Source organism: Pelodiscus sinensis, chromosome 19 (assembly GCF_052426305.1).
Source record: "Pelodiscus sinensis isolate ZL-2025 chromosome 19, ASM5242630v1, whole genome shotgun sequence".
Classification (NCBI taxonomy): Eukaryota; Metazoa; Chordata; order Testudines; family Trionychidae; genus Pelodiscus; species Pelodiscus sinensis.
The window spans coordinates 25,068,561-25,093,946 of record NC_143070.1 but is presented as its reverse complement, the minus strand read 5'-3'; the positions used below and the strand labels follow the sequence as shown (position 1 = coordinate 25,093,946).

The window sequence follows — 25,386 nt, the reverse complement described above, 5'->3', positions numbered from 1 at the left end:
GCGGGGCCGGTGGCCGGGAGTAGGGAGCAGCTCGGCTCGGGGGGCAGCCCGGGGACATGTCGCTGCCCCAGCCACGGGCCTGGCGTCTGGCCGCACCCGCCCGATTTTAAGGTTCAGAGACGATCCCCCGGGACAGGTGCGTTTTGCTTCGGAGAAAAGCGGCTTCAAACCTTTAACGCGCGGTGCCCGGGCAGCTGGTTGGGACACAAGGGCTGGAGAATCCCGGATCGTTCGCTTCGCTCCGTCGGGAAACCGCAGAACTTCTGCGTCCTGGGGATTCCGGTCACACCGCGCCGGTTGCTTGCAGGGCCGAGTCTCACAGGAGACTCTTCCAGCTTCTTGAACTAGGGATCTGTGTCCTTTGCATTGTAGTCAGGATGAGTGCGCCCTGCACGGTTATCGGGGGAATTTTGTAACCAATAACTTCCGGTGTCTTGAATGCTGGTAATTCACTGAACAAAGCCAGTTTTCCGCCTCCAGACTGGGGAGATGAATCCTTTTGCTTTTGTAAAAACGAAAATCCTGCTCAGAATTAATAAGAAGAGAAAACTGCAGCGTGTTTATTTTCTTTCCGAAATCAGTTGGAACTAAGGATGTGCCTAATTCTGATCACTGGGTAGGGCCATACTAGAAAGGTGAAATGTACACCTCCTGTAACAGATCATTTCCCTCTGTATGCAAAGCCACTTAAGGAGCAATATCATAAGGAAACTTATAAGAGTACAGCTATTCAAAAATGTGGTGTGAAATAATATTTTATGCTTTTCTCTTGTGTAAAACACTTGGCTTATTTTTCAATTTTAATCGTATTATTGAACACATTTAGATTCGTTTTTTCTTTTTTTAAGTTTTCTGTTTTTCTCCCTTTTTCTATTTAGAAAGGATAAGGAATGGGTGAAATGTTTTTATTCTGCTTGATTAGGCTTTCTCACTTTGAATCAATTTGATTTTTTTTTCCATTTAGCATCAACTTAATTGAAAAATTAGTTTTAAAAAATTCTAAGAGTGGTGGTAGTCAATGGCTCAGGGCCTAGAACCAGAAGGGCTCAGCCAGTTTTAGAAAGCAGTAGCCTCTTCTGCAGGTGTGGAGAAAATACTTTCCTCATTTCAATGTACCCAGCTAGCCCAGTTCCATGACTCATCCATTCACTGATGAGAAGCCAGCTGGGAGCTGAAAAAGCAGGCAAGTTTGTTTTCATCTTCCAACCGATCAATAATAACAAGATAAGATCTACTTTCCCTAAAATTTTGAAGGACGTGGTGACCAGAAACAATCAGCTCAGTTCACTGACTAGAGAAAATAGTCCCTTGTCTAGCAGATCTGATTTAACTGCAAAATATGTTTTGCTAGAGCATTTTTTTCTTCCCTGTCCCCTTGCTCAGATCACGTGACAGTGAAGATGAAGGTTCTTTCATTCTGCAGTAGCTCTGCAGTCAGCTCCTGTCTGCCTGGTTTCATCATTTTCTTCATTACTTATCACATTCAGAAGCTGGAATCAGGTAGGAATCCCAGTGCTCCTCCTGCTGCTTATAGGGTCTATCTGTCTTGTAGTCTCTCATATATTTTGAAGAGTGAGTTTGTGCAAAATAATCATACTCCACAATTACCTACAGATACCAAACTTTGCATAAACAATCCCGCCACTTAAATTAGTTGGATGCACTACTTTTTACATTGGGATATGCTGGATGAAAGGTTTACATCAGTATTTCTCAGTGGTCTGCAAACCCACTCCGAGGAAAAACCAGAGTAGCCCAGTAGCAGCTTTCTCAGAGTAGGCTGTGGACTACTTTGAGAAACACTGCTTTAAATAATTATTCTTTTTCATCATGTCTATTATGATTAGAGTTCACAAATATCTGCTAACAAAACTAATATTGAGTCACTATCCTATACAACTGTCATTTTAGTGCAAAGAAAATGTTTACTGTTACAAATCACAAAATAATTCCAATTGGTTATAGAAAGAGTAATGGAAGCTTTACAAGTTCTCATTCAAATTTATGAGGTACAGTAATTGTTCAATAAAATGATTACTGTTTGAAGTTGAAATCCTACCAATTTAAACCAATTTTTACTTTTTGCAAGCACATTAATAAATAATTCTATTCTGTATATTTCATTTCTTGAACTTTCCTGTAAGTGTAATCTATGCAAAATAACTTTGCCTGATCAATGAAGGTTGACCAGGCAAAGTGATTTATAAATCAGGCCTTTTCCACTGTTTTGTACAAAATTGGGTAAGGGGGACAAAAAGAAACCAAAACCAACCAAACAAAACTCCCCCATCTCCAGATTGAATCAGTATCAGTAAAGATTAGGGGAACATCTACACTGCAACACTATTTCGAAATAACTAACTCTATTCCAAAATAACATAATCTACATCTACACTGCAGGCAGTTATTTTGAAATAGTGTCAATACACCATCAAGCTGGAGGACTTCTTACTCTGACTCCTGTAACCCTCCTTGCATGAGGAATAAGGGAAGTCAGAAGAAGAGGCTCTATTTCAAAATACCGTATTTTCCGGCGTATAGGGCGACTGGGTGTATAAGACGACCCCCTATCTTTTTAATTAAAAGATAGGGTTTCATCTTATACCCCAGCTCCCCTCCGCCTCCTTTGCTCCCGGTGTCCCTGGTCTGCTGGAGATGGTCCCCAGCAGACCAGAGGCACCGGGAGCAAAGCCGCCAGGAGCGCCTGGGCTGCCCCCCCCCCCCTCCCGCCGGAGCCCCTCCGCGGCTTTGAAAGCCTCGGGGGAAGCCGGCGGGGGGGCATCCCAGGCGCGCATGGGCTGCCCCCCCGCCGGAGCCCCTCCGCGGCTTTGAAAGCCTCGGGGGAAGCTTTCAAAGCCGCGGAGGGGCTCCGGCGGGGGGGCAGCCCATGCGCGCCTGGGATGCCCCGCCGCCGGCTTCCCCCGAGGCTTTCAAAGCCGCGGAGGGGCTCCGGCGGCGGGGCATCCGGCGTACAAGACGACCCCCGATTTTTGGGGGATGTTTTTTAACATCAGAGGTCGTCTTGTACGCCGGAATATACGGTAAGTGCTGTGTCAAACTCAAAATAAGCTACACAAATTGAGCTAAGCCCTGCAGTGTAGACACACCCTAAGGCTGCACTTTTCCTCCACCCCTTCAAAAGGAATAAATCTCCACCTGGTGCTTCTGAGGTAACTTACTTTGTCTATGCAGGTACTTGTATCACCTTAGTATCAGACTGTGAGGATGTATGGAATATGGGTAACCATTTGTAATATCATTTTTTTGTTTTTCACCTCCAAAAAGATATTTTGGCCTTGAAAAGGGTTCAGAAAGGGGGGCAGCTAAAATGATCAGGGATTTGGAACGGGTCCCATATGAAGAGCAGTTAAAGCGACTGGGATTCCTCAGTTTAGAAAAGAGGAGACTGAGGGAGGATATGACAGAGGTATATAAAATCATGAGTGGTGTGGAGAGGATGAATAAAGAAAAGTGTTTTATTAGTTCCCATAATATAAGGACTAGGGGACACCAAATTAAGTTAATGGGTAGCAGGTTTAAAACTAATAAAAGAAAGTTCTTCTTCACACAGTACACAGTCAACCTGTGGAACTCCTTGCCAGAGGAGGCTGTGAAGGCTAGGACTATAACAGAGTTTAAAGAGAAGCTAGATAATTTCATGGAGGTTAGGTCTATAAAAGGCTATTGGCCAGAGGATAGAAATGGTATCCCTGGCCTCTGTTTGTTAGAGTCTGAAGAAGGATGGCACGATACAAATTGCTTGATCATTGTCTTTGGTCTTGCTGTTTTTTTCTGTAAGGGTACGTCTACACTGCATCCCTAATTCGGACTAGAGATGCAAATGGAGACGACTGAAGTAGTTAATAAAGCAGGGATTTAAATATCCTGCGCTTCATTAACATGATCTCGCCTGCACGCTAGTTCGAATCACAGCTGATTTGAACCAGGAAGTGCGCGCCGGGACACGTTAGTTCTGACTAAAGCCTTTATTTGTACAGCACCCCCACTACATCTCACCAGGTCACACTGTGCAGTCATGGTGTATTTCAAATTGATGTCAATCAGGGGTCTCCAACCTTTTTAACCACACAATCACTTTTTCAATTTCAGTGCAATGTAAGATCCACTTCAGCCCAGATGCCCTGCCCCTGCCCCACTCCACCCCTTCTCTGAGGCCTCCCCCTGCTCACTCCATTTCCCTTCCTCCCTGAATCTCATTCATTTGCACCAGGCTCAGATAGGGGGTTGGGGTGCAGGCTCTGGTCTTGGGCCAAGGGGTTCGGCATGTGGGAGGGGGCACCCTGAAGGTAGGAAAGTGGGGTGTGTTCTGGAGTGGCCAAGGGGAAAGGGCATTTGCCTGGGGAAGGCAGGTTTATGGGCTGGAGTCCCACCCCTCGTCTACCCACCATGGGAGAGGCCTAACACCAGGGATGGAGCACTGGGGCTAAGGCAGCTTACTCCTGGCCTGGCCTGCACCACTCCTGAAAGCAGCTGGCATGTTCAGCAGCATCTCCATGGCACCATGTGCTGCCCGTCATCTCCAGGCACCAATCCCACAGCTTCTACTCACCACAGTTTCCCATTACTGATCAATGGGAGCTACAGGAGCAGTGTCTGCAGGCAAGGGCAGCATGTGGAAACCCCCTGCTCTGCCTTGCTCAGGGGCTGCAGGGACATGCCAGCCTCTTCCAGGAGCAGCAATTGCCACAGGGATAATCACTCCAGCCATGGCAGGTTAGGCATTTTACTCAAAGAATTACATGTAAGTGTACAAGAGAAATGAAAAGGATGAAATGCACAGACCAGTCAAAACCCAAAATAACCCATTTTGCAAGCAGTAAAAGTAACAACAGTCCCCACATGTGTGTTGGGTCGGGAGCTGAGGGAAGGTGTGTGTGTGTGTGTGTGTGTGTGTGTGTGTGTGTGTGTAATTTGCATTACCACACTCCCTCCACCCCCTTTTCGCTGTGTGGAGATAGGGTACAGGAGTGGAGAGAGGAGGGACATCCTGACATCAGCCCCCCCACTCCCACACCTTGCACAGCAAACAGCAGGCTGAATTTTTGGAAAATGTGAAGCTCTTGAATCAGTCGTTAATATTTTGTTTCTCCTCTGAGCTTGTTCTCTTTTTGCTTGGGTGTGTTTCACAGCCGAGTTCACAGTGCTGGGTCCTGCTCACCCTGTCATGGCTGCTGTGGGCAAGGCCATCGAGTTACCCTGTCACCTGTCCCCCAGGATGAGCGCTGAGAACATGGAGGTGAGATGGTTCCGATCGGCCTTCCTTTCCTTTGTGCATCTGTACCAGGATGGGAAGGATGAATATGAGCAACAGATTCCCAACTATCGGGGAAGGACGGAGCTTTTGAAAGCTGGTCTCTCAGAGGGCAACGTGACTTTGCGGATTCTGAATGTCAGACCAACGGATAGAGGACAATACCACTGTTTTGTTCAAGATGGTATTTTTAATGAAGAAGCTCTGTTGGAACTGAAGGTAGCAGGTCAGTAGCTCCTGTCTGTGTTACCATAGCATGGTCTGCAGTTTTTATTCCTTGCTACTGCAACAACTGTGACTAGCAACTTGCGAATTGTTTTAGAGTAACACACTGTTACAACCACATTCAAATCCTTTCCATGATATGCAGACAACTTTCCCAGTGTTTGGTTACAGACGTTTTCAGAATGGCCAGGAGTCTTCTTTGCCCAAAATAAATTCTTAATTGACATCACAAGGAATGCTTTGTTAGGAGGGCAAGGACTGCTGAGCAAAGAAGGTCTTCCAGTTTCTCTGCTGTCATTTTGTGGATGTGTGGCCAAAATGACACTGCCAGGTTTATATGGTTTTCTGCTCTGGTCACAGCTGGTTGTAATTTAGGGGGGCAGTCAAAATCAGCTGCAGTTTTCTGACTGACTGAGGGCATATAATGGTGATGGAAGAGTTGTGTACTTCTATTTACAGCTGAGCTATGGTCCCCTTCTGCTCTGACACTTTGACTATGGGGCAAGGTAGTGTTGTTTAAGCAAAGGAAAATAAACATCCATCCAGTACGCTGACCATCAGAGGTTTTTAAACAAAATGGTCAGGTTTCAACACTCAGGTACTCTTGAGTTGGAAGGATGGTATCTCTCTGTGATCCAGTGAAATCATTAGAAATACTCATTGACTTGTTTTCCCCTGTCTGTAAGTATTGGGAATACAGAGATTCTGGTTTTCATTTGTCCCATCTGCATGAGTAAGTGATCTCTAATGAGAACAAGGGAGCCACAATCTGGACCCCATCCCTTATGTTTGTAAGTTCACTCATGGAATTGACACATTTGTTGTTTTTCTGTAGCTTTAGGCTCCAGTCCTCTCATCTCTGTTCAGGGTCACCAGGATGGAGGAATCCGGGTAATTTGTCAGTCAGCCGGTTGGTACCCAGAGCCTGAGGTGCTGTGGAGAGATCACATCGGGAACCTTTTAACATCACTGTCAGAAGCAAAATCTCAAGTGGATAACGATCTGTTTAGAACTGAAAGCTCTATTATTATGAGAGAACAAGCAAACCAAAGCTTGTCTTGTTGCATCAGGAACACCTTTCTCAATCAAGAAAAGGAATCGACAATTTATATAGCAGGTCAGTTACCTTCCTAACCCCACACTTAAATTTACCACTACTAGAAACAAAACAAAATACAAAAACATTGAAACTCTGTGGTGCATATTTTACAACCTACATGCAAACAAAGAAGTTTGGTGGGGGGAGGCTGAAGTCTTCACAGGGGGTCACAATTCAGTCAGTTTGATTACTTAACTTTTGAATCAGTCCGTTGGAGATGATGTTCATCTGTTTGCACTTGGAGAGGAAGATGTTGTCTCTAAGGGTACGTCTAGACGACAGGGTTTTGTCGACAGAAGTTTTGTCGACAGATACTGTCGACAAAGCTTCTGTCGACAAAGAGCGTCTAGACTACATCCAGTTCTGTCAACAAAGCAAGCTGCTTTGTCAACATAATAGTGTGGACGCAAAGGACAGTGTAGATGCAATAATGCCTTCTATCGACAGAACTCTGTCAACAAAAGGCGTTATTCCTCGTAGAATGAGGTTTACATACGTCAACAAAACTGCTGAGTTTTGTCGACGTTGTGTCAACATAACTCAAAGGCAGTGTGGATGCAGGTATAGTTTTGTCAACAAAAGTCCACTTTTGTCGACAAAACCCTGTAGTCTAGACACACCCCTAGGTGTCTGTGCAAGTTTCTTCATGGAGTTGATGGATTTCCACTTCAGATGACTAAATCAGGGGTGGGCAAGATACCTCTTGTGGGCTGGATTCGGCCCACCAAGCCACCAGATCTGGCCTGCGGATCCCCTTGCTGGGACCCTCAGGCACACAGTAGCCACTGTTTTAAAGCAGAGGGGTGCTCTGTGTGACTCTCTACTCTCAAGAGAGGCCTTGGGTGATCTCCCCTCCCCCAGTCCAATCCTCAGATCCTATTGGCCAGAAACAACTGGCCAATAGCACCTGTCCCCAGCCAATCTCTCAGCTCCTATTGACCAGAAACAACCTGCCAATAGGAGCTAAGAGATGGGAATGGGAGCAGGGCAAGCCTCTTTCCCCTCCTGGAGTGTGTCTACACAGCAGCGTTGTTTCAGCATAACAGCCATTACCTCAAAATAACAATGCAAACGTCTCTACAGTAATTCTGTTGTTTTGAAATAATGGACGGATTATTCTGATTTCTGTAAACCTCATTCCACAAGGAATAATACCTTTTCCAAAATGGCTATTTCGAAATAGTGGTAGTGTGGATGTACCACTGCTGCTATTTTGAAATAGCTCCTCCCCTGGGTCATTCAGAGTCATTACTCCCCAGTGCTTCCTGGGGTCTAAATCGAGGTAGCGCGTCCACATTAGGAGAGCCTGTCTTGGTCTAATTTTGAAGCTTCCCTGTAGTACAGACATGCTCTTTCACAAAATAATCTATTTCAGAATATTTCTTCCATAATAACCTAGTCCCAAATAAGTGTGCTGTGTACACGTGCCCTCAGAGCTGAGAGCCACATGAAGGGAGCAGCCACCGTTTTAAGTGATCTGGGGCTGCAGCAGGCAGCCCACCTGCCTTGGAGGGTGCTGCAGGGCTGTTGACCAGGAGACACTTTACTTCACCTCAATGATTTTCTGAATGTAGTAATTTATTTACTTTGGTTTGTTTGGTACCTTTTCCATGTGTGAAATATCACTTCATTTGGGATGGTGCTGTGTCTGATGTTCAATGGGGCTTCTGCTCATACCTGACTTTGCCTATGTCTACACATATAAGTTGCACCGGTTGTCTAGTTAATTAGTGATGAAAGTCTCCTCGTCCAAGCATGCTTATTTCAGTTTCAGAGTGTCTTATACATTTTGCTTAAGTCAGTTTGTTACTGATTTATGCAAAGTGGACATAGATCACTATTAACCTGATTTACAATGGAAGGTTTTGATTGATAATCAATGTAGTTAAAATCCTGCAATCCTTTTATATGGTCAGTTGTGGAACCAGTTTAAGAATGACCACATGAGTGTTATACCAGTTCCACAATACCAGTGCACAAGTCATGTGTGGGGAAGGTCATAGGCATATTTAAAATCCCACCCTGCTTAGGTGACTTAAACATCATAAACAAAATAAAAACAAATCATAGAAACCTAGAATACTAGGACTGGAAGGGATCCTGAGAGGTCGAGTCCAGTCCCCTGCCCTCATGGCAGGACCCAGTACTGTCTAGACCATACCTGATAGACATGAAGATTAATTAATTTGCTGCACTTAATGTTTGATTTAATTGTGATCATGATTCAGCCACATGTTTGGTGAACATAGTGAGTTGCAAAAATATTCTAATAAATCCATCAATTTCTGAATGTTGCTGAACCCTGAAGGCCAAAATATTTGCTGGCATAACTCCACTGAATAGTCAACAGGGTTTTATGGGCTGAAAATGTGCCCCTGAGCTCTTTGAACTGTTGAGGTGCTGTGGAGAAATCACATAGGGCATTTTTTTAACATCCATGTCAGAAGCGAAATCTCAAGTAGGTAACAATCTGCTTGAAATAAATAAAACCTGGCCTTTTCACTCACAGGTAAATCCATGCTGAAGCTGTGTTGATCGGAATTATTTTTAAAATCAATTACTGGGTTTTTAAATCTAGTGTAGATGATGTCCTGCTTTCACTCTTCTCTCACACAGCTCCTGCTGTATTTATGTGCAATTAATTCTTTTCACCCCTGCTTCCAAACTAAGAGAAGTCCTCTGTTTTCTGTGTCTCAGATTCCTTTTTCCCAAGGGTGAATCCCTGGATGGTGTCTCTCAGTGTGATCCTGCCGGTTTTGTTTGGTTTCATGGGCCTCACTGCTTATCTATTTAAAATAAAAGGTAAATATCACAGGGGAGAATGCACAAAGTTAACAAGAAATTGTCTGCTAGGAAATAAAGAAGGAAGGACAGACACTTCACACTGGGCCAAGCAGGGGAAGCACAGAGCTGTACTGCCCTCCTGCCAGCAGCACAGGGAAGGATCAATTACAAAAGGTTCCCCCTCGCTCCAGGGGGCAGTGATCTGTATCTGCCCTTTGTGACAGATTCACACATAAGGGGGGTCTCCCTGGGGCTATCCCCCAATGTGGTCATCATGCCACTGAGCCCTCTTACCTGCCTTCTGGGGTATCCTACCACCCTGTCCCACAGGGCCAGAAGCTCTGGTCTGCTCCAACCAAGGTGCAGAGTTGGGATAACAGCTCCTCAGCAGAGAAACACAGATGCTGAACCAGCTCAGCACTGGGAAAGCTCAGCTATAGGGCTCTGAGAGCCCAAAGAGGACCAAAACCCTGAATAAATGAGATACACGCATCAGTGTCCTGCTGTTGCCTGCAACAAGGAAAACTTCATGAAGATAAGTCTCCTCCCATTTTGTTTTTAAGTCTAGAAAAAGATGAAAGCCCCGATGCTGCACCACTAACCTCAATGAGAGCTGTGACTTTGATCAAAGGGAGTGTAGGACCAAGCACTAAATGCACTTTTTACAAGTATTTGGACATCTAATACCAATTGTAATCAAAATGATTTCTGTAAAAATCCGGCCCCCCTTCCATAGAAAAGTCAAAATTTTCAGACCTCTAAACCCTTGAAAGTAATCTATTACATTTTGATACTTCAGCCTTGAGTAGACACAAAATGAATAAAATGTTTAATTATTTTCAAAGTTCTAGGAATTCACTGAAACCTCCATTTACTAAAAATATTCGAAATTACCTTTTGTTTATCTGTTTGCTTTATTTACTTTGTCTAGGGAACTATCCTGAAAATATTTAGTTCAAATTTTCTCCTAATTGAGCATTGACTATGAAGTAGTTTGCTGCTCTACTAATGTTTATAATTAACAATAATTAAGAAGACAACAATAAGTTTAAAATCACAAGACTTGCCAGACATAGGAACTGATAACAATTCAGTATGGAGGTAATGGAAAGCCACACAACTTTAAAATGTATCTTCTGTGAGGGTGAAATTCCCCGAGTTCTGGAGGAACATGAAATGGGCAGCCAAGGAGGACTCTGTGCCTCAATGTCCTTACCCTTCCTCTGACAAATAAATAATTTGGTCAGAATTGCATCATGCTACAGGCCACGTGTACTTTTATTTTGGGAGCTGTTGTTTCATTTCATTTTAAAAATAAATCCAGAGACTGAGCCTGGTGAATTTCTACTCCCCCACTGCAAAGTTGCTACGTTTCCCCTGTTGTTTCAGGGGCCAGTGATCTGCATTAGCCCTTTAATAGACACCGATAACTTCTCCCCCGGAACTGGATTGAATAAAGTTACTGCAGCATGTGGAGGAGGCAGGAGCAGAGCAGCCAAACCCATGCCCCCTCCCCATCCTGTTCCACCCCCTCTTATTCCATCCTCTATGCCAGTGGGCATAGGGAACAAGGAAAGGCCCTTTTCTCTCCTCTGGCAGATGGTGAGTGTGATTGCATTTATTGTTATGAAGAAACGTGGATGAGACCCAGTCTGATAAATGTTGCCCCCATAGATGTAATCTGGAAAAGTGAGATGCAGTAGAAAATTGGGGTTTGAACAGCAATGAAGCCTCTGCCCAAACCTGAGTATTGACAATAGTGTAAAAGCAGCACATAAGAGATCAACAAAATAAAAACCTTCTGCTCTGGGTGTTGACAGCAAGAAATCCATTGAAGACCCATGAATTGTAGACAGTCAGTGCTTAATGTTCACAAGTCAGATGGCCATGTAAAAATGGGAAAATGCCAGAGTTGTTGACTTGAGTCCCATGACTTGAACTCGAGTCCGACGTAAGTCGCCTAGGTGACTCGACTTGAGACTCGACTCGGGTTCATTGTTTGTGACTTGAGATTCAACTTGAGACTTGCTAATTTTGTTAAATTGACTTGGTGAAAAAATTGTCTGACAATGCCGATATTGATGGCTTATACAAAAATGACTTGACATTTTTTAAATTAAGACTTGAGATTCGACTTGGACTTGACATTGATGACTTGAAGGCAACACTGGAAAATGCTCCTAATAATAGCTTATATTTATTTCTTTTATACTTTAGTTGGTCAGGATTCAAAAATTGCTAAATGTTCTGATCTTCCCTCCAATGAGGAAAACTTTTGTATAAATATGTCCCCTCATAAGGGTGTCTATTAATTTGTGTACTATTTTGTGGGGAGTACTTTAACCATAAGATTAAATCTTTGCCATTGATTTTAGTGTGTTGGTTCAAGCACTAAATGCACATACCACCAAAACAATGCTGATTATCTGACATCCAGGAATACCACTCTTTGGATCCTCGGTGCTCCTGGCAAAGCCGATGGGAATGCATGAGAAATAAGGAAGCAGGACTAAGCTCTAGTGGCTAGATTGTAATAGATGATTGTTTAGCGAACTCTCTCATTAAAATCAGTTAGGTTTCTAAATGCATTGAATACCTGGGCCTGAATTCCATAAGGCATTCCAAGCTTTCCAAATTGTAAATGCCTGAAAATAATCCAATACTCCTGGACACTAAACTCTAGTGTAGCCACATGGTTAGTTAAACATGAATGAAATGTTTGTGATCCAGTTGCTAGGCATTTGTATCACGGAAACACTTCTTTAAATCTACATGAACTGAAATTATTCTTAACCAGCTTGTATTTACATCTGTTTGCTTCATTTCATTTCTGCAGGGAAACAGCATCAAGAAATCAGTAAGTTTATTTTTTTTCCATATAGAACCTTTTCTATTAAGTTCTTTGCTATTTTATTATTGATGATGATGATAAAAGAGATAGCAACTTAAAAATCACATGGAAGGTCAAAGTTAACATATGGATACTAATTCAGTATGTGGGTAGTGGAGAATCATAAAGAAACTATTATCTGAAATGTGTCTTCTCTGAGGGTGAAATTCACACCGTGCCAGAGGAATGTCATGCTCTTTCCTCTTACAAGGAAAACATTTGTATAATTTTTTTCACATCATAAGGGTGTTTATTAGTTTGTGTACTATTTTCATTAAAATCACAGAGCTGGAAGAGACCTCAGGTGTCATCAAGTCCAACTCCCTGCCCAAGGCAGGACCCACCCAACTCAATCATCCCAGCCAGGGCTTTGTCAAGCCGAGACTTAAACACCTCTAGGGATGGAGATTCCACCCCCTCTCTAGGAACGCCATTCCAGTGCTTCACCACCCGCCTAGAGAAACTTGTTTTTCCTAATATCCAACCTAGACCTCTTCCACAGTGCCATCTGTCACTACTGAGAACAGCCTCTCTCCATTCTCTTTGGAATCTCCCTTCAGGAATTTGAAGGCTGCTATCAAATCCCCCATCACTCTTCTCTTCTGCAGACTAAACAGACCCAATTCCCTCATCCTCTCCTCATAGGTCATTTTGGTTGCCCTCCCTGGACCCTTTCCAATGCGCCCACATTCTGTCTGTAGTGGAGGGTCTAAAATGGGATGGAAACAAGGTTTTGGATCCAAAGCACCTGCCCACTTCCCATTCTGTTCTGTCCACTCCCCACCTACATATTCATTTGTTCCTGAGTAGATCCCAGTGGATTTTAGGAATTAGTAAACATCACATGGGCTCTTAGCTCCCGGCATGGCTGATCAGCAGGTTCCCAGGCTCGAGCTCCAGCTGGTTGGCTTCTTGGGGAGCAGGAAGCTGAGAGACCAGGTGGCAGCTGGAGCTGAGCTCCTGGGTGTAAGCAGGCTCCCAGGTTGGGCTCTCAGCCCCACACTGCTCCTCTGTAGTCAGGGTGAGCGCTCCTGGTGAGTTTGTGCACCACTGGCAAGAGGGCAGCGTGCACATGGAAACTGCAGTAATTACCGTGGTGGCTGTAAGTCGACCTGATATAACTTCCTTTTTCAAAAGGAACGTACTGCTCTGTCGGTTTGCAGGGCCAAAAACCACATGGCCACAGTTTCCCCTCCCGCTGTTGCCAGAGGCTCCACAGAGCCCCAGCCTGAGCCACAGAAACGTGCATCAAAGGGAAGTCTTTCGTGTATAGGTTGTAGGGTGGTGGCTATGCAAATCACTTCCTTGGCTTGTTCGGAGGTGGCTTGTGGCTCTGCCCCACTCAAACCCGGCCTTTTTCCTGGTTACACGAAGGTAGCAGAAATCTCCTTGTGCCCCACTGGGGATTCGGTCTATTTCTAAGATGTATTCCTGTATTGGGATGATCAAAACACTTGCTGTGAATGGGGGACCTGGTCCACTGCTCATTCGCACTTGGGTGCGCACAATGAGTAGTCCCGTGGCACCTTAGAGACTAACAAATACACAGAATCATGAGCTGTGATGTGCAAAATATACAGGAGCATGAAATTCTCATCCCCGGATGGCTTTTATCCATGACTGCTCAGGATTCTGTATATTTGTTAGTCTGTCAGGTGCCACAGGGCTACTCATTTTTTAAAAAATTTTTTTTAAAGTTACAGACTAACATGACTACCCCCACTGAGAGATGTTTCTCTTCTGCAAGATAGAATCCCAGGGCTGGAAGAGACCTCAGAAGGTCATCAAGTCCAGCCCCCTGCCCAAGGCAGGACCAATCCCAGATAATTTGACACTTGACTCAATTCTCCGTTTTGACAAACTCCAGGTAGAGCTCAGTAAGGGTATGTCTAGACTAGAAGGTTTTTTCAAAGAAAATTGCCTTTTTTTTTCGAAAAAAATTCCCGTGTGTAGACTGCTGCCACGTTCTTTCGAAAGTAAATTGAAAGAATGCATTCATTTTTTCGGCCATGGTTAAACCTCGTTTTACGAGGAATAACACCTTTTTTTGAAAGTGCTCTTTTGAAAAAAGGCGCTATGTAATGCAAACTGTGCTTTTTTGAAAGAGTATCCAGGGTGCCCTCTTCCAAAAAAGTGCCCTGCTTTTTTGAAAGTACTGGTTGTCATCTAGATCAAGGGTTCTTAACCTTTTTACCTTCACATGTCCCCTGAAAGTGAACTTCATGTTCACACCTCCCTGGGAGTCATTTTATGCGCCCCCTCACCTGACAGGAAGCTAAGGAGCGTGGCTAGGACTATAAGAACTCTGCCAGGGAGCTCAGTCGGGGCCCAGCCTCTGAGGGAGACAGAGGCCTGCCCAGAGCTCCTGGCTGATGAGGCTGAGACCTAGCCAGGCCTCCCACAGCCACCTTCCCTCAGGCCAGCGAAGGCTTCCCTGCCTGGGCCACCGATCTCTAGAAGTTAATAAGAAATTAATGTTTATAATTTTAATTCATAATATTAATTTTGAAGAAATCTAAACTTTAGAATTTTATCCAGTGAGAAGGCAATTGCGATAAATTTTCGGGGAGGTACCTCACACCTCCCCTGTATCCCCTCACCTCCCCTGGGGAGGCGCACCTCACTGGTTAAGAACCCTTGGTCTAGATGCTCTTTTTTGAAAGACATTTTTGAAAGTATCTTTCAAAAGAGGCTTGCAGTCTAGATGTAGCCTTAGTTCCATCCCCTCCCCCCATACAACCCTTGTCTGATGCTCAGGGTCAGGGACGTTCTCACCCCTCTCTCTGTGTTTGGTTGCAGGGTGGAGATGCGCCCAGCTGTACGCAGGTACTGTACACATTGCTGGTATTTTAACCATGGAGAGACCCCCCCCCCCTTCCCCTGGGGTCGGCTCCTTTCCCTCCCTGGAGCAGTTTCCTGTGACATGCAATTCTGAACACATCGCAATATCAGCAGGCGACACCCTAGGTTTGCTCAGAGTAGGAACATGCCCCCGTTGGGAATGGGCTGATGTAAGGAAACGCTGCCGCTTGGTGTCACCTTTCCAGAGCAGTACATGGGCTCTGCAGGACAGATACTCCCAGCCGCCCATCACTGGCACCAAGCAGCTCAGCTCTCTGCTGCCAGGTTCAGCTCAGAATGGCCCACAACTGCCTTCCAGCCTAGCATGCCCAGGCAGGAGCGGTTCAGGGTCCTTGGGGCTCTGGGAGAGGCAGGCCCTGTCCCACAGACGGGCAGACAGGCTGTTTAACCAGCTGTGACACTGCCCTGCCTTCCTACAGTAACCTGCATCCCCAGAGCAGCAGCTTTTTCGCCCCACAGCGCAGGCGGAGCAATGTGGGTGTTCACTCCCAGCCTGCTGGTGGCTGTGTGAGCCCGGGGGCATGCTGGGAGGGCCGGGGCAGCTCTGGCAGGGATCAGAGAGCCCGGGGGCCCTGCCACACACATTGCAGCAACACTGGCCCAGGGGCTGTACTCTTGGGGGTATCTTACTGCCCAGAGCAGGGCACCCAGGGCAGTTCACAAACACCAGTGAGGGGCCTGTGAGGGTCCCCTGCTCCATGTACCTGCCTGTCCCTTTCCTCCCCCCTCCCACCCACCCAGGGCTCTGTGTTTCCATCCCACACTGGCTTGTGTTCCCAGGGCTGCCTCATACACCATCCTCACCAAGCCAGACAAGATACCAGATCTACCCAGCTCCCCCAGTGGTGATCATCCCTCCCCCTCCCCAGCTGGTGACTGCAGTGTGACTGGGCCCTGCAGCCTCCAGCTCCCCATCTCCCTGCTCCCAAACTGCTGGAGCCAGGGCAGCCTCTGTGCAGGCACCCCCTTCCCTCCCTCCTGCTTCCCCCCCCCCCCCCCCCAGCTCCCCTGCTGCAGCTACTGACATGCCCATGTAATGTCACAATTCCCAGGGGAGCATCCTGAACAAAGGGACAATCCTGGGAAACCTGGCCTGTCCTCACAGCCCAGTGACCCCAGCTGAGCCAGGAACAGGCAGCCACATGCCAGCCCTGAACCCTGGTGGGGACATTGAGCTCCCAGCTGTCAGGGTCACTAAGGGTGCGTCTGCACAGCAGCATGACTCCCAAATCACATAGTCCGTGTGTCCACTACAAGCATTTATTTTGACATAATGTTAAACTGGAGGACTCCTGTGCCCCTCATTTTCCCAGGAGGAAGTGGAGTGGGAGGACGAGGGCTCTAACTCAGACATCCTGCTGTGTAGGCAGCACCAAAAGTTGAAATAAGATGTTCTGACTTCAGCGACGCAATTGGTGTAGCTCAAGTTGCGTCGTTTGTTTCAGCTTTAGCCCTGGTGTTCCTGGGCCACGAGCTGCAAGAGATCCAGGGTGGGAGGGGGATGATCCCCAGCTGTGCATGTGTCAGGTGTGTAGAGTTCTCTGGGGGAGATATTTTCACGCTGACCTAGGAGCTGTGGCTGCGAGTCCCACTGCCCAGGGGCTGAGGCTCCCTGCCCTGCCCTGGGGGTGAAGGAAGGGGCCCTGGGGCTGCTGCTCCCCATCCCAGGAGTGGGAGGAAGGTGGACACAGATGATGTGCCCGTGCGCGCTGTGAGGGGCAGACCCAGCTCACCCCGACCATCCCACCTCGACCTGGGACATGAAACTGCTTCTCCCCGACAGTTCCCACCCTAAGTTCTCTCTGCAGCCTGGGGAGAGAAGTCTGAGGCTGGGCTGAGTGAGGCTCTGAAGCCTGAGAAGGGGGCTCAGCAAACGTTGTAAAACTGTAAGGGTGTGTCTAGACTACAGGGTTTTGTCGACAAAACTATACCTGCATCTACACTACTGCTGAGTTCTGTCGACATAACATCGACAGAACTCAGCAGTTTTGTCGACGCTGGTAAACCTCATTTTACGAGGCATAACGCCTTCTGTCGACAGAAAGCGTTATTGCATCTAAACTGTCCTTTGAGTCTACACTGCCATGTCGACAAAGCAGCTTGCTTTGTCGACAGAACTGAATGTAGTCTAGACGCTCTTTGTCGACAGAAGCTTTGTCGACAGTATCTGTCGACAAAACTTCTGTTAACAAAAGCCTGTCGTCTAGACGTACCCTAAATGACGGCTGGTCGGAGCCCTGTCTGCAGGGCTATTCTCAGAGCTGTGACTCAATCCTCAGTCTGTCCCCAGCTCTGGGACTCACTGCCTGGCTGTGTGGCCCTGTTTGCAAAGCCAGGGGCTACGAGGGGAACTGGGGGGGGGCGGAGCAGGGGTTGGGGCAGTTGCACTGGGAGACGCCGGGGCAGCAGCAGAGGGTCTGTGCCGCTCACAGGGCCCAGGGGACACGGCGCTCTGGGCAGAGAGCTCAGGCTGGAGCTGTGTCTCCACTGGCAGCTGGGTCTGTGGGCTGAGATCAGGGCTGGGGGGATTTTCCTGGCCAGGGCACATTTCACAGCTGCTCTGGAGTGTCCCAGCTGGTACCCTGAGCCCGGCCTGCCCGTCACCCTGTGGGGCTGGTGACGCTCCCTGCCGGTCACTGGGGCCTGAGCACCTCAGCTGCTCAGGCAGGTTTGCAGAGGGGCTGGGGAATTGGGTGCAAACAGTTTATTGGCAGAACAATCCGATTTTGGATCTAATGAAACCATTCCCAGTGCCAGGCTGAGTTTGCTGGCGAGTGTCCATGGACAGAGCCAGGTGCCGCCGTTTCCCTTCCAGCCTGTAGCCCAGGGGCTGGGACCCAGCTGGGAGCCCCAGGTCCCATCCCTGTGTGGGGTGGGGCAGGGATGGGAATGTGGGTCCCCCCTCAGGTGGGGGCTGGAACCGCTGGGCTCCGGGGGTCTGACGTGGGGTCCCTCAGTCTCTGCTGCTGCAGATGCTCCCTGGGTCTAAACACGGCCCTGGGCAGAGCGTGGGGGTGAGACTGGCTCTGCAGCACAGTGGGGCAGCCCCACCTGGGAGCCCAGAGTCCAGCCCCCAACCCCAGTGACCTGCAGTTACTGACCCATAACTCAGTGAGGGGAGGGGCGCGGCCCCGGCACAGCAGTGTCTGAGGCCGTGGGAGCCGGGTTCCCTTGCACCGATGCAGCTGCCCCCGTGCAAACCCCCAGTGCAGCCACGTGGGTGTGAACTGGGACTGGCCCCAGGGCAGCTTCTCCCAGGTGGGAGGGGGGCAGGAAGTGGAGAAATAGCCCCTCGCCTCCCCTCCCCACTGCCCTCATTAGCAACAGCCCATTGGTTTGCAATTGCACCCCCGCCCATCCTCTGCTGCCCTGCCCCTCCTAGGAGCCCTCGGGGAGGCGCTAGGCCGGGGAAGTGGAGACCTGTCCCTCCCCTCCCCTTCCTATGTCTGTCCTTGTACTCCACCCCTTGATTGCCCTTCCCCTCCCCTCCCCTCCCCACCCCACATCCTCCTGATGCCTCTTCCTTCCCCCCACTGCTCTCCAATGCCTGACCCCTGCCTCCTTCTTCTCTGTGCCCACCCCCTCACCGCCCTCTGCCTCAGTTCTCCTCACAACCCTCTGCGCCCTCATATGTGACTTGGGTCATGCCCCCCCACACCCCATCTGCCCCGGCCCCCACCCCCCCTCGCCTTCCTCTCCCTTTTGTCTGCCCCTCCCTTCCCCCTTCTGTCCCCCGGCACCTTGCCCCATCTCCTGCCCCTTGTGCCCTCTAGCCCCTGGCATCTGCCCCACTTAGGCCTCAGCATGAGCCCTTCCCTTGCCCCCCTGTGCCTGCCCCTTCCCTCACATCCCCACCCCCTTTCACCTTCCCTTTAATTCTGCCGCTCCCCCCTGCCTCCCAACATCTGCACCCTCCCCCTCCTGAAACCACTGGTGCCAGCCCCTTTGTGCTCCTGTCCCCTGGCCCCCTGGGCCCACCTCTCCCCACTGCCTGCCTGGTGCAAGTCCCCATCCTTGGCCCCCTTTGAGCCCGCTAATGTGTGTCCCTTCTCCTCCCTCCTCTTCTAGCCCATTGGCACCTTCCCCTCCCCTTCTCCTAACCTCTGGGTCCTGCCCCCCAAACTCACCTTCCTCTGCCCCCCTTGCGCCCTCCCTTCTCCACACCCAACTCTGCCCCCCTGTGCTGCCCTGTTCCCTTGTCCCCACTCTGCCCCCTGGCGCCTGCCCCTCTGCTCTCTGCCCTGCTTGCCTCTGACCCTCTGCTCAGCCCTCCCCCCTGGGACTGCTCCTTCCCTGGCCCATCTCTGTTCTCCTGGCACCCACCCCCATGCCCCCCCCTTGATAACCACCCTCCCCTTGCTGCCCTTTTGCCCCCTGGGGTCTGCCCCCCATCCCCCTCTCAGCTCTCTTTTTCTGCTTGTCACCTGCCCCATCTCCTGCCCCCTCCTGCCTCTGGGGCCACGTGAGGCCTGGAGAATGTGGGCAGGTGAGGAGAGCGTGAGTCAGGAAGTGTCATTTCCCCTTCACTGCACACAGGAGCCAGGGGCACCCAGTGACGTGACCAGGCAGCGAGACTGACCCACACAAAGGCAGCGTTTCCTCGTGCAGCACAGTCGGCCGGCGGGGCTCTGCCGGGGGTGGGGTGAAGGCAAAAGTGACAACATGGCTCAGAAAGGGCAAGATCCGTTTACGGGGGGTCACTCCACCAGTGGATCTGAGCCCGGATGGGCAGGGATGCGCCTGCCTGATCTGAGTGTCCCTGACCTCTGTGTGCCAGATGCTGGGACAGGGGAGGGATCACTAGTCAGTTCCCTCCTCTGCTCATTCCCTCTGGCTGCTCCAGGTGCTGCAGTGGCAGGAGGCAGGACACTGGGCAGAGGGACATAACAACATAGTCAACACAGAAACTCCCCCAGCTACTGGCCTGTTGAGCTAGTGATGTTGTGACACAATGACCCTGGCAAATAATGGATTTTAAAAGTCTTGGCCTCCTAGGAAACGTGTTTTTCTATCCGGTTCCCAGGCACAAAGCAGGGCGAAGTCACTGACACACAGTCCCATAGACCCATGTTCTGGCTGCTACTGTTTCTGCGCCACCGTTCCCTCTACTGCTCTGTCCCCAATGGCCCGGCCCTGGCACCGTCTACTGCCCCCCCTCCACGTGCCTTCAGCCCGTCCCTCAAGGTCTCACCAGCTCTGGGTGATGGCAGCTTTGTGTGGGGAATGTTGTGGCTAGTGCAGGCCAGGCTGCCCCCACCCTCCCATACACACTGTTCCCAGCAGGGCTCAGTCCTGAGAGCTCCGTGGCTGCAGCTCCAGCCGTCACTGAACCAAGCCAAAGGCTCCGTCTGGCCCAGGCAGCTCTGACTCTGCATGGGAGAGAGGGGCCGGCAGACCGGGCCTGTGATGCTAGGAAACCCCTAGCCCTGTCCTCACCTTGGCAAATGATGGATTTTAAAAGTCCTGGCCTCTTAGGAAACTTGTTTTTCTACCAGTTTCCCAGGCACAAAGCAGGGTGCTGGAGCAAAGTCACTGACACAGTCCCACAGAGCCATGTTCTGGCTGCTGCTGTTTCTGCGCCACCATTCCCTCTACTGCTCCATCCCCAATGGCCTGGCCCCGGTACCTTCTGCTGTACCCTCCATTCCCAGTGCCCTCGGCCCGGCCCTTTGAGGTCCCAACAGCTCTGGCTGATTGCAGCTCTGAGTGGGGAACCTCACAGCTAGTGCAGGCTGGGCTGCCTCCCCCCTCACACACACACTGTCCCCAGCAGGGCTCAGGCCTGAGAGTTCTGACTGCAGCTCCAGCCGTCACTGACCCAAGCCAAAGGCTCGGTCTGGCCTGGGCGGCTCTGTCTCTGCACGGGAGAGAGAGGCTGGCAAACTGGGCCAGCAAAGCCCTGGGCCATCCGCCCTCTCCTCACCAGCACCCGGCAGCCCCACCCCTGTTCTACAGCACAGAGCAGCTGGGGTGGCCAGGGCTTAACCTGTCACCGGAGAGATGCCGGGCTCCAGCATGTTTGTTGCTTTCCTAACTGATGGGCCGAGCCCAGAGGTGCCAGGGCTGGGAAGCGTTGGGCCCAGAGGGGGCCAAATGCGTCTGTATCTTAAAAACCCTCAAAAACCAATGAGTGCTCCTGTAGCACCTGAGAAACCAACAACAAATCTCTGTTAGTCTGTGGGCGCTGCAGGACTTCTTAAGCCAAGAGGGGCCGGAGCTGAGCCCTGGGCAAGCCCCAGCACAGATTCGGTGTTGAGAGATCCCCTCCCCCAGGCAGGCCCAGCGCAGCTCTGCTGCCGCCCGTCACTCAGACACTAAAAGGGTCCCGGCATTTCCTGACCCCTCATGGCACCTCAGTGGTTTGTGCCCAGCCCCAGGCAGAACGGATCCCGGGCAGCCCAGCTCTGTGGGCCGGGCCCCAGGCAGGGCAGGCGTGTCCCTGGCAATACAGGCTGGGCCTGGCATCATCCCAACCTGGCTCCTTACGAGCTGCTGGGGGGGGGCTCCCTCAGACCCTGCTTACACACTCGTGGGTCGTCCAGGGCAGCCGGAGCAGTCCAACTGGCACCGGCACAGACAGCAGCCGGGAGAGCTCTTCCGGGCCCTTCTGTCACACCTGCCCCGCGCTCACGGGAGAGTCAGGAGCTGCCCAGTGGATCAGCAGAGCGTTCACATGGCCACAGCCCGTGTCTCTCCTGAGCGCGCCTCAGTGCACGTCATAAAATATATTCCACACATGGCTAGGGACAGCTGGAGGGAGCACTGGGGTACACCCCCCCAGGGCTCCTAGGGAAATCCTGGCTGGAACCTGCCCCTCCCTTCACTTCCCTCTGTCCTCATCATGCCTGCTCCTCTTGCCCCCCCAACAATCCCCTTCTGCCCCTCTCATCTGCCCCTCCCCTTTCCTCTCCCAGTATCAGCCTGTCCCCTTCCCCCACCCCACTGAAACCTTCCCATCCCTCCCCCGTTCCTCCTGCTCTTTCTCCTCACTGTCTCCCCTTTGGCCCCTGTTAGCCCTGGTGCCTACTCCTCCCCCTGCCCCATTGCTGTCAGCCCATCTGCTCCTCCTCTTCCCCTGCCTTTAACCCCTCTCCAGGTACCTCTCTAGCCCCCTGGCACCCACCTTTCCCTCACCTCCCCACCCACTGAGGATCAAACCTTCCCTCCCCCCAATCTGCCCTGGTGCCTTCCCCATCCCTGTCCCCCGGCATTTGTCTCTCCCGCACTCTGCCTCTTGCTTCCCCTTTCTCCTCCTGCCCTGCCCCCTCCCCTCAGCACAAGCCCCTTTCCTCTCCACCACCCCCACCCTGGTACCTGCCCCCTCCTCTCACATTTCCTCCACCTTCCCCTTAGTTCTCCCTGCCCCTCTCCCTCCCTCATCCTGCACCCCTCAAGTCCCTGGGACCAGCCCCTCTGGTCACTTTGTCTCTGCCTCCCTGAGGCCCCTCTCTGCCTTCACCTCCGTCAGAATCACAGAACTGGCAGGGACCTCGAGAGTCATCGAGTCCAGTCCCCGGCCCTCACGGCAGGACCAAGCACCATCCAGACCATCCCTGACCGGTGTGTGTCCAACCTGCTCTTCAATATCTCCAGGGATGGAGACTCCACAACCCCCCAGGCAACTTATTCCAGTGTTTCACCACCCGATCAGGCAGGAAGTTTTTCCTCATGTCCAACCTAATCCTCCCTTGCTGCAGTTTAAGCCCCATTGCTGCTTGTCCTGTCCTCAGAGGCCAAGGAGAACAGTTTCTCCCTCCTCCTTGTGACACCCTTTTAGATACTTGAAAACCGCTCTCATGTCCCCTCTCAGTCTGCTCCTTTCCAAACTAAACAAGCCCAATTCCTCCAGCCTCCCCTCCTAGCTCATGCTCTCTCGACCTTGCATCATTCTTGTTGCTCTTCTCTGGACCTTCTCCAATTTCTCCACCTCTCTCCTGAAATGTGGGGCCCAGAACTGGACACAAGACTCCAGCTGAGGCCTCTGTCTGTGCCCCTCTGCTCCCCCTCTCCCTCTGGTGTCCACCCCTCCCTCTCTGCTCTCCTTGCATCTGCTCCTCCACCCAGCCCTCCTGAGGACTGCCCCTTCCCTCACCCCTCTGTCTGTGCCCCTGTACTCCCTTCCTCCCCCTCTGCTCCCTAGTGTCCACCCCTCCCTCTGCCCTCCTTGCATCTGGCCCTGCACCCATCTCTCCTGGGGACTGCCCCTTCCCTCACTCCTCTGTCCCCTTGTGTCTGCTCCTCTTGCCCCACATTGGCCCTATGGTTGCTCCCTCCCCTCCCCCTCTCTCCCATCATCTGCCCCTCCCCTTTCCTCTCCCAGCATTACCCTGCCCCTCCCCCCACTGACAGCTTGCCACCCCTCCCCCACTCCTCCTGCCCTTTTCCCGCCCAGCATTACCTTGCCCCTCCCCCCACTGACAGCTTGCCACCCCTCCCCCGCTCCTGCCCTTTTCCCGCTCTTTGTCTGCTCCCCGGCAGAGGGGCCTGACTCCCTTCAGACAATAACACCCCCCCCCCCCGCACAGCAATTAACAGGGGGAGCAGGTTAATTTCCTGCTGACCTCAGGGACCCGCCCCTGCCCCCGGCCCTGACTCTGTGACTCTCTCCCCAGTGGACGTGACACTGGATCCAGACACGGCTCATCCCAAACTCATCCTGTCTGAGGATCGGAAACGTGTGAGACGTGGAGACACATACCAGGATCTGCCCAACAGCCCCAAGAGATTTGATTATTGTCGCTCTGTGCTGGGCACCGAGGGGTTCGCAGGCGGGAGGCATTACTGGGAGGTGGAGGTGGGAGACAAGGCTGACTGGTACCTGGGGGTCTGCAGGGAATCTGTGCGCAGGAAGGAGGATGTCACACACACACCTGGGAGTGGATACTGGGCCATGTGGCAGAGCTATGGTAAATATCAGGCTTGCACCTCCCCCCCGACACCCATCCCCGTGAGTGCTAGGCCCAGCCAGGTGGGGGTTTTCCTGGACTACGAGGCGGGTGAGGTCTCGTTTTACAATGTGACTGACAGGTCCCATCTCTTCACCTTCACTGACACCTTCTCTGGGATGCTCCGCCCGTATTTCTATCCTGGTTACGACGAGGCTCCCCTGACCATCTGCCCGGTGCCAACCCAGGCGGGAGGGAATCCCTGCCCTTGACAGTGACCCCGCAGCACCGACTGCCCCCCCCCCCCCCCCCAGCGCTGCGGCTCTTCCCTCAGGGCAGGGCTGGTTTCTGCAGGTCCCTGGGGGTATGTCTACACTACAGCACTAATTCGAACTAACTTAATTCGAATTAGTTAATTTGAACTAAGCTAATTCGAACTAGTGCATCTAGACCTAAAAACTAGTTTGAATTAGCATTTTGCTAATTCGAACTAGCATGTCCACATTGAGTGGACCCTGAACCGGGGTTAAGGATGGCTGGAAGCAGTGCCGGCAGGGCATCAGGTTAGGACTTAGAGCGTGGAGATGCTGTCTCAGGCTAGCCGAGGGCTGTGCTTAAAGGGTCCCAACCCCCACCCCGGACAGACAGTTCTCAGGGGTTCCCCGCTTGCAAAGCAGTCCTGTCTTGGAGTGCCCGGAGTGCCCACACTGGGCACATCACAGCACTCAGCCATCAGCCCGACTGCACTTGCCACAGGCTGCCATCCGAGGGGGGGTCAATCGGGGGCTGCAGGAGAGTTTCCACCCCGAGGAGCCTGCAGAGTCAGCCCAGTCCTCCCCATTGGGGGCTTGTACCCCATTCCTCCCTCACCTCCTTCCACTTACCCCTCCCTAGCCCCTCTTCTTGATGTACAAAATAAAGGACAAGTGTGTTCAAAAATAGAAACGCTCTTTATTGAACAGAACTCGGGGAGACTGGGAAAAAGAGGTGGGAGAGGGGAGGGCAACTAAAATGATCAGGGGTTTGGAACAGGTCCCAGATGAAGAGAGGCTAAAAAGACTGCGACTTTTCGGCTTAGAAAAGAGGAGACTGAGGGGGGATATGATAGAGGTCTATAAAAGCAAGAGTGGTGTGGAGAGGGTGCATAAAGAAAAGTTCTTCATTAGTTCCCATAATAGAAGGACTAGAGGACACCAAATGAAATGAATGGGTCGCAGGCTTCAAACTAATAACAGAAAGTTGTTCTTCACAAAGCAAAGAGTCAACCTGTGGAACTCCTTGCTGCAGGAGGCTGTGCAGGCTAGAACTATAACAGAGTTTAAAGAGAAGTTAGATCAAGTCATGGAGGTTGGGTCCATGGAGTGGTATT

General features: G+C 50.7%; 1 protein-coding gene across 1 annotated transcript; it reads left to right on the top strand.

Moving 5' to 3' along the window:
- LOC149522382 (butyrophilin subfamily 1 member A1-like) lies at positions 1-24,343 on the top strand. Its single transcript, XM_089771141.1, has 8 exons — positions 1-136; positions 1,384-1,500; positions 5,151-5,498; positions 6,333-6,614; positions 9,294-9,398; positions 12,217-12,237; positions 15,070-15,096; positions 23,745-24,343. The coding sequence occupies exons 2-8, from the start codon at positions 1,401-1,403 to the stop codon at positions 24,287-24,289; spliced, it is 1,428 nt and encodes a 475-aa protein (XP_089627267.1). The 5' UTR covers positions 1-136; positions 1,384-1,400; the 3' UTR covers positions 24,290-24,343.
- Positions 24,344-25,386: the final 1,043 nt, after the last annotated feature.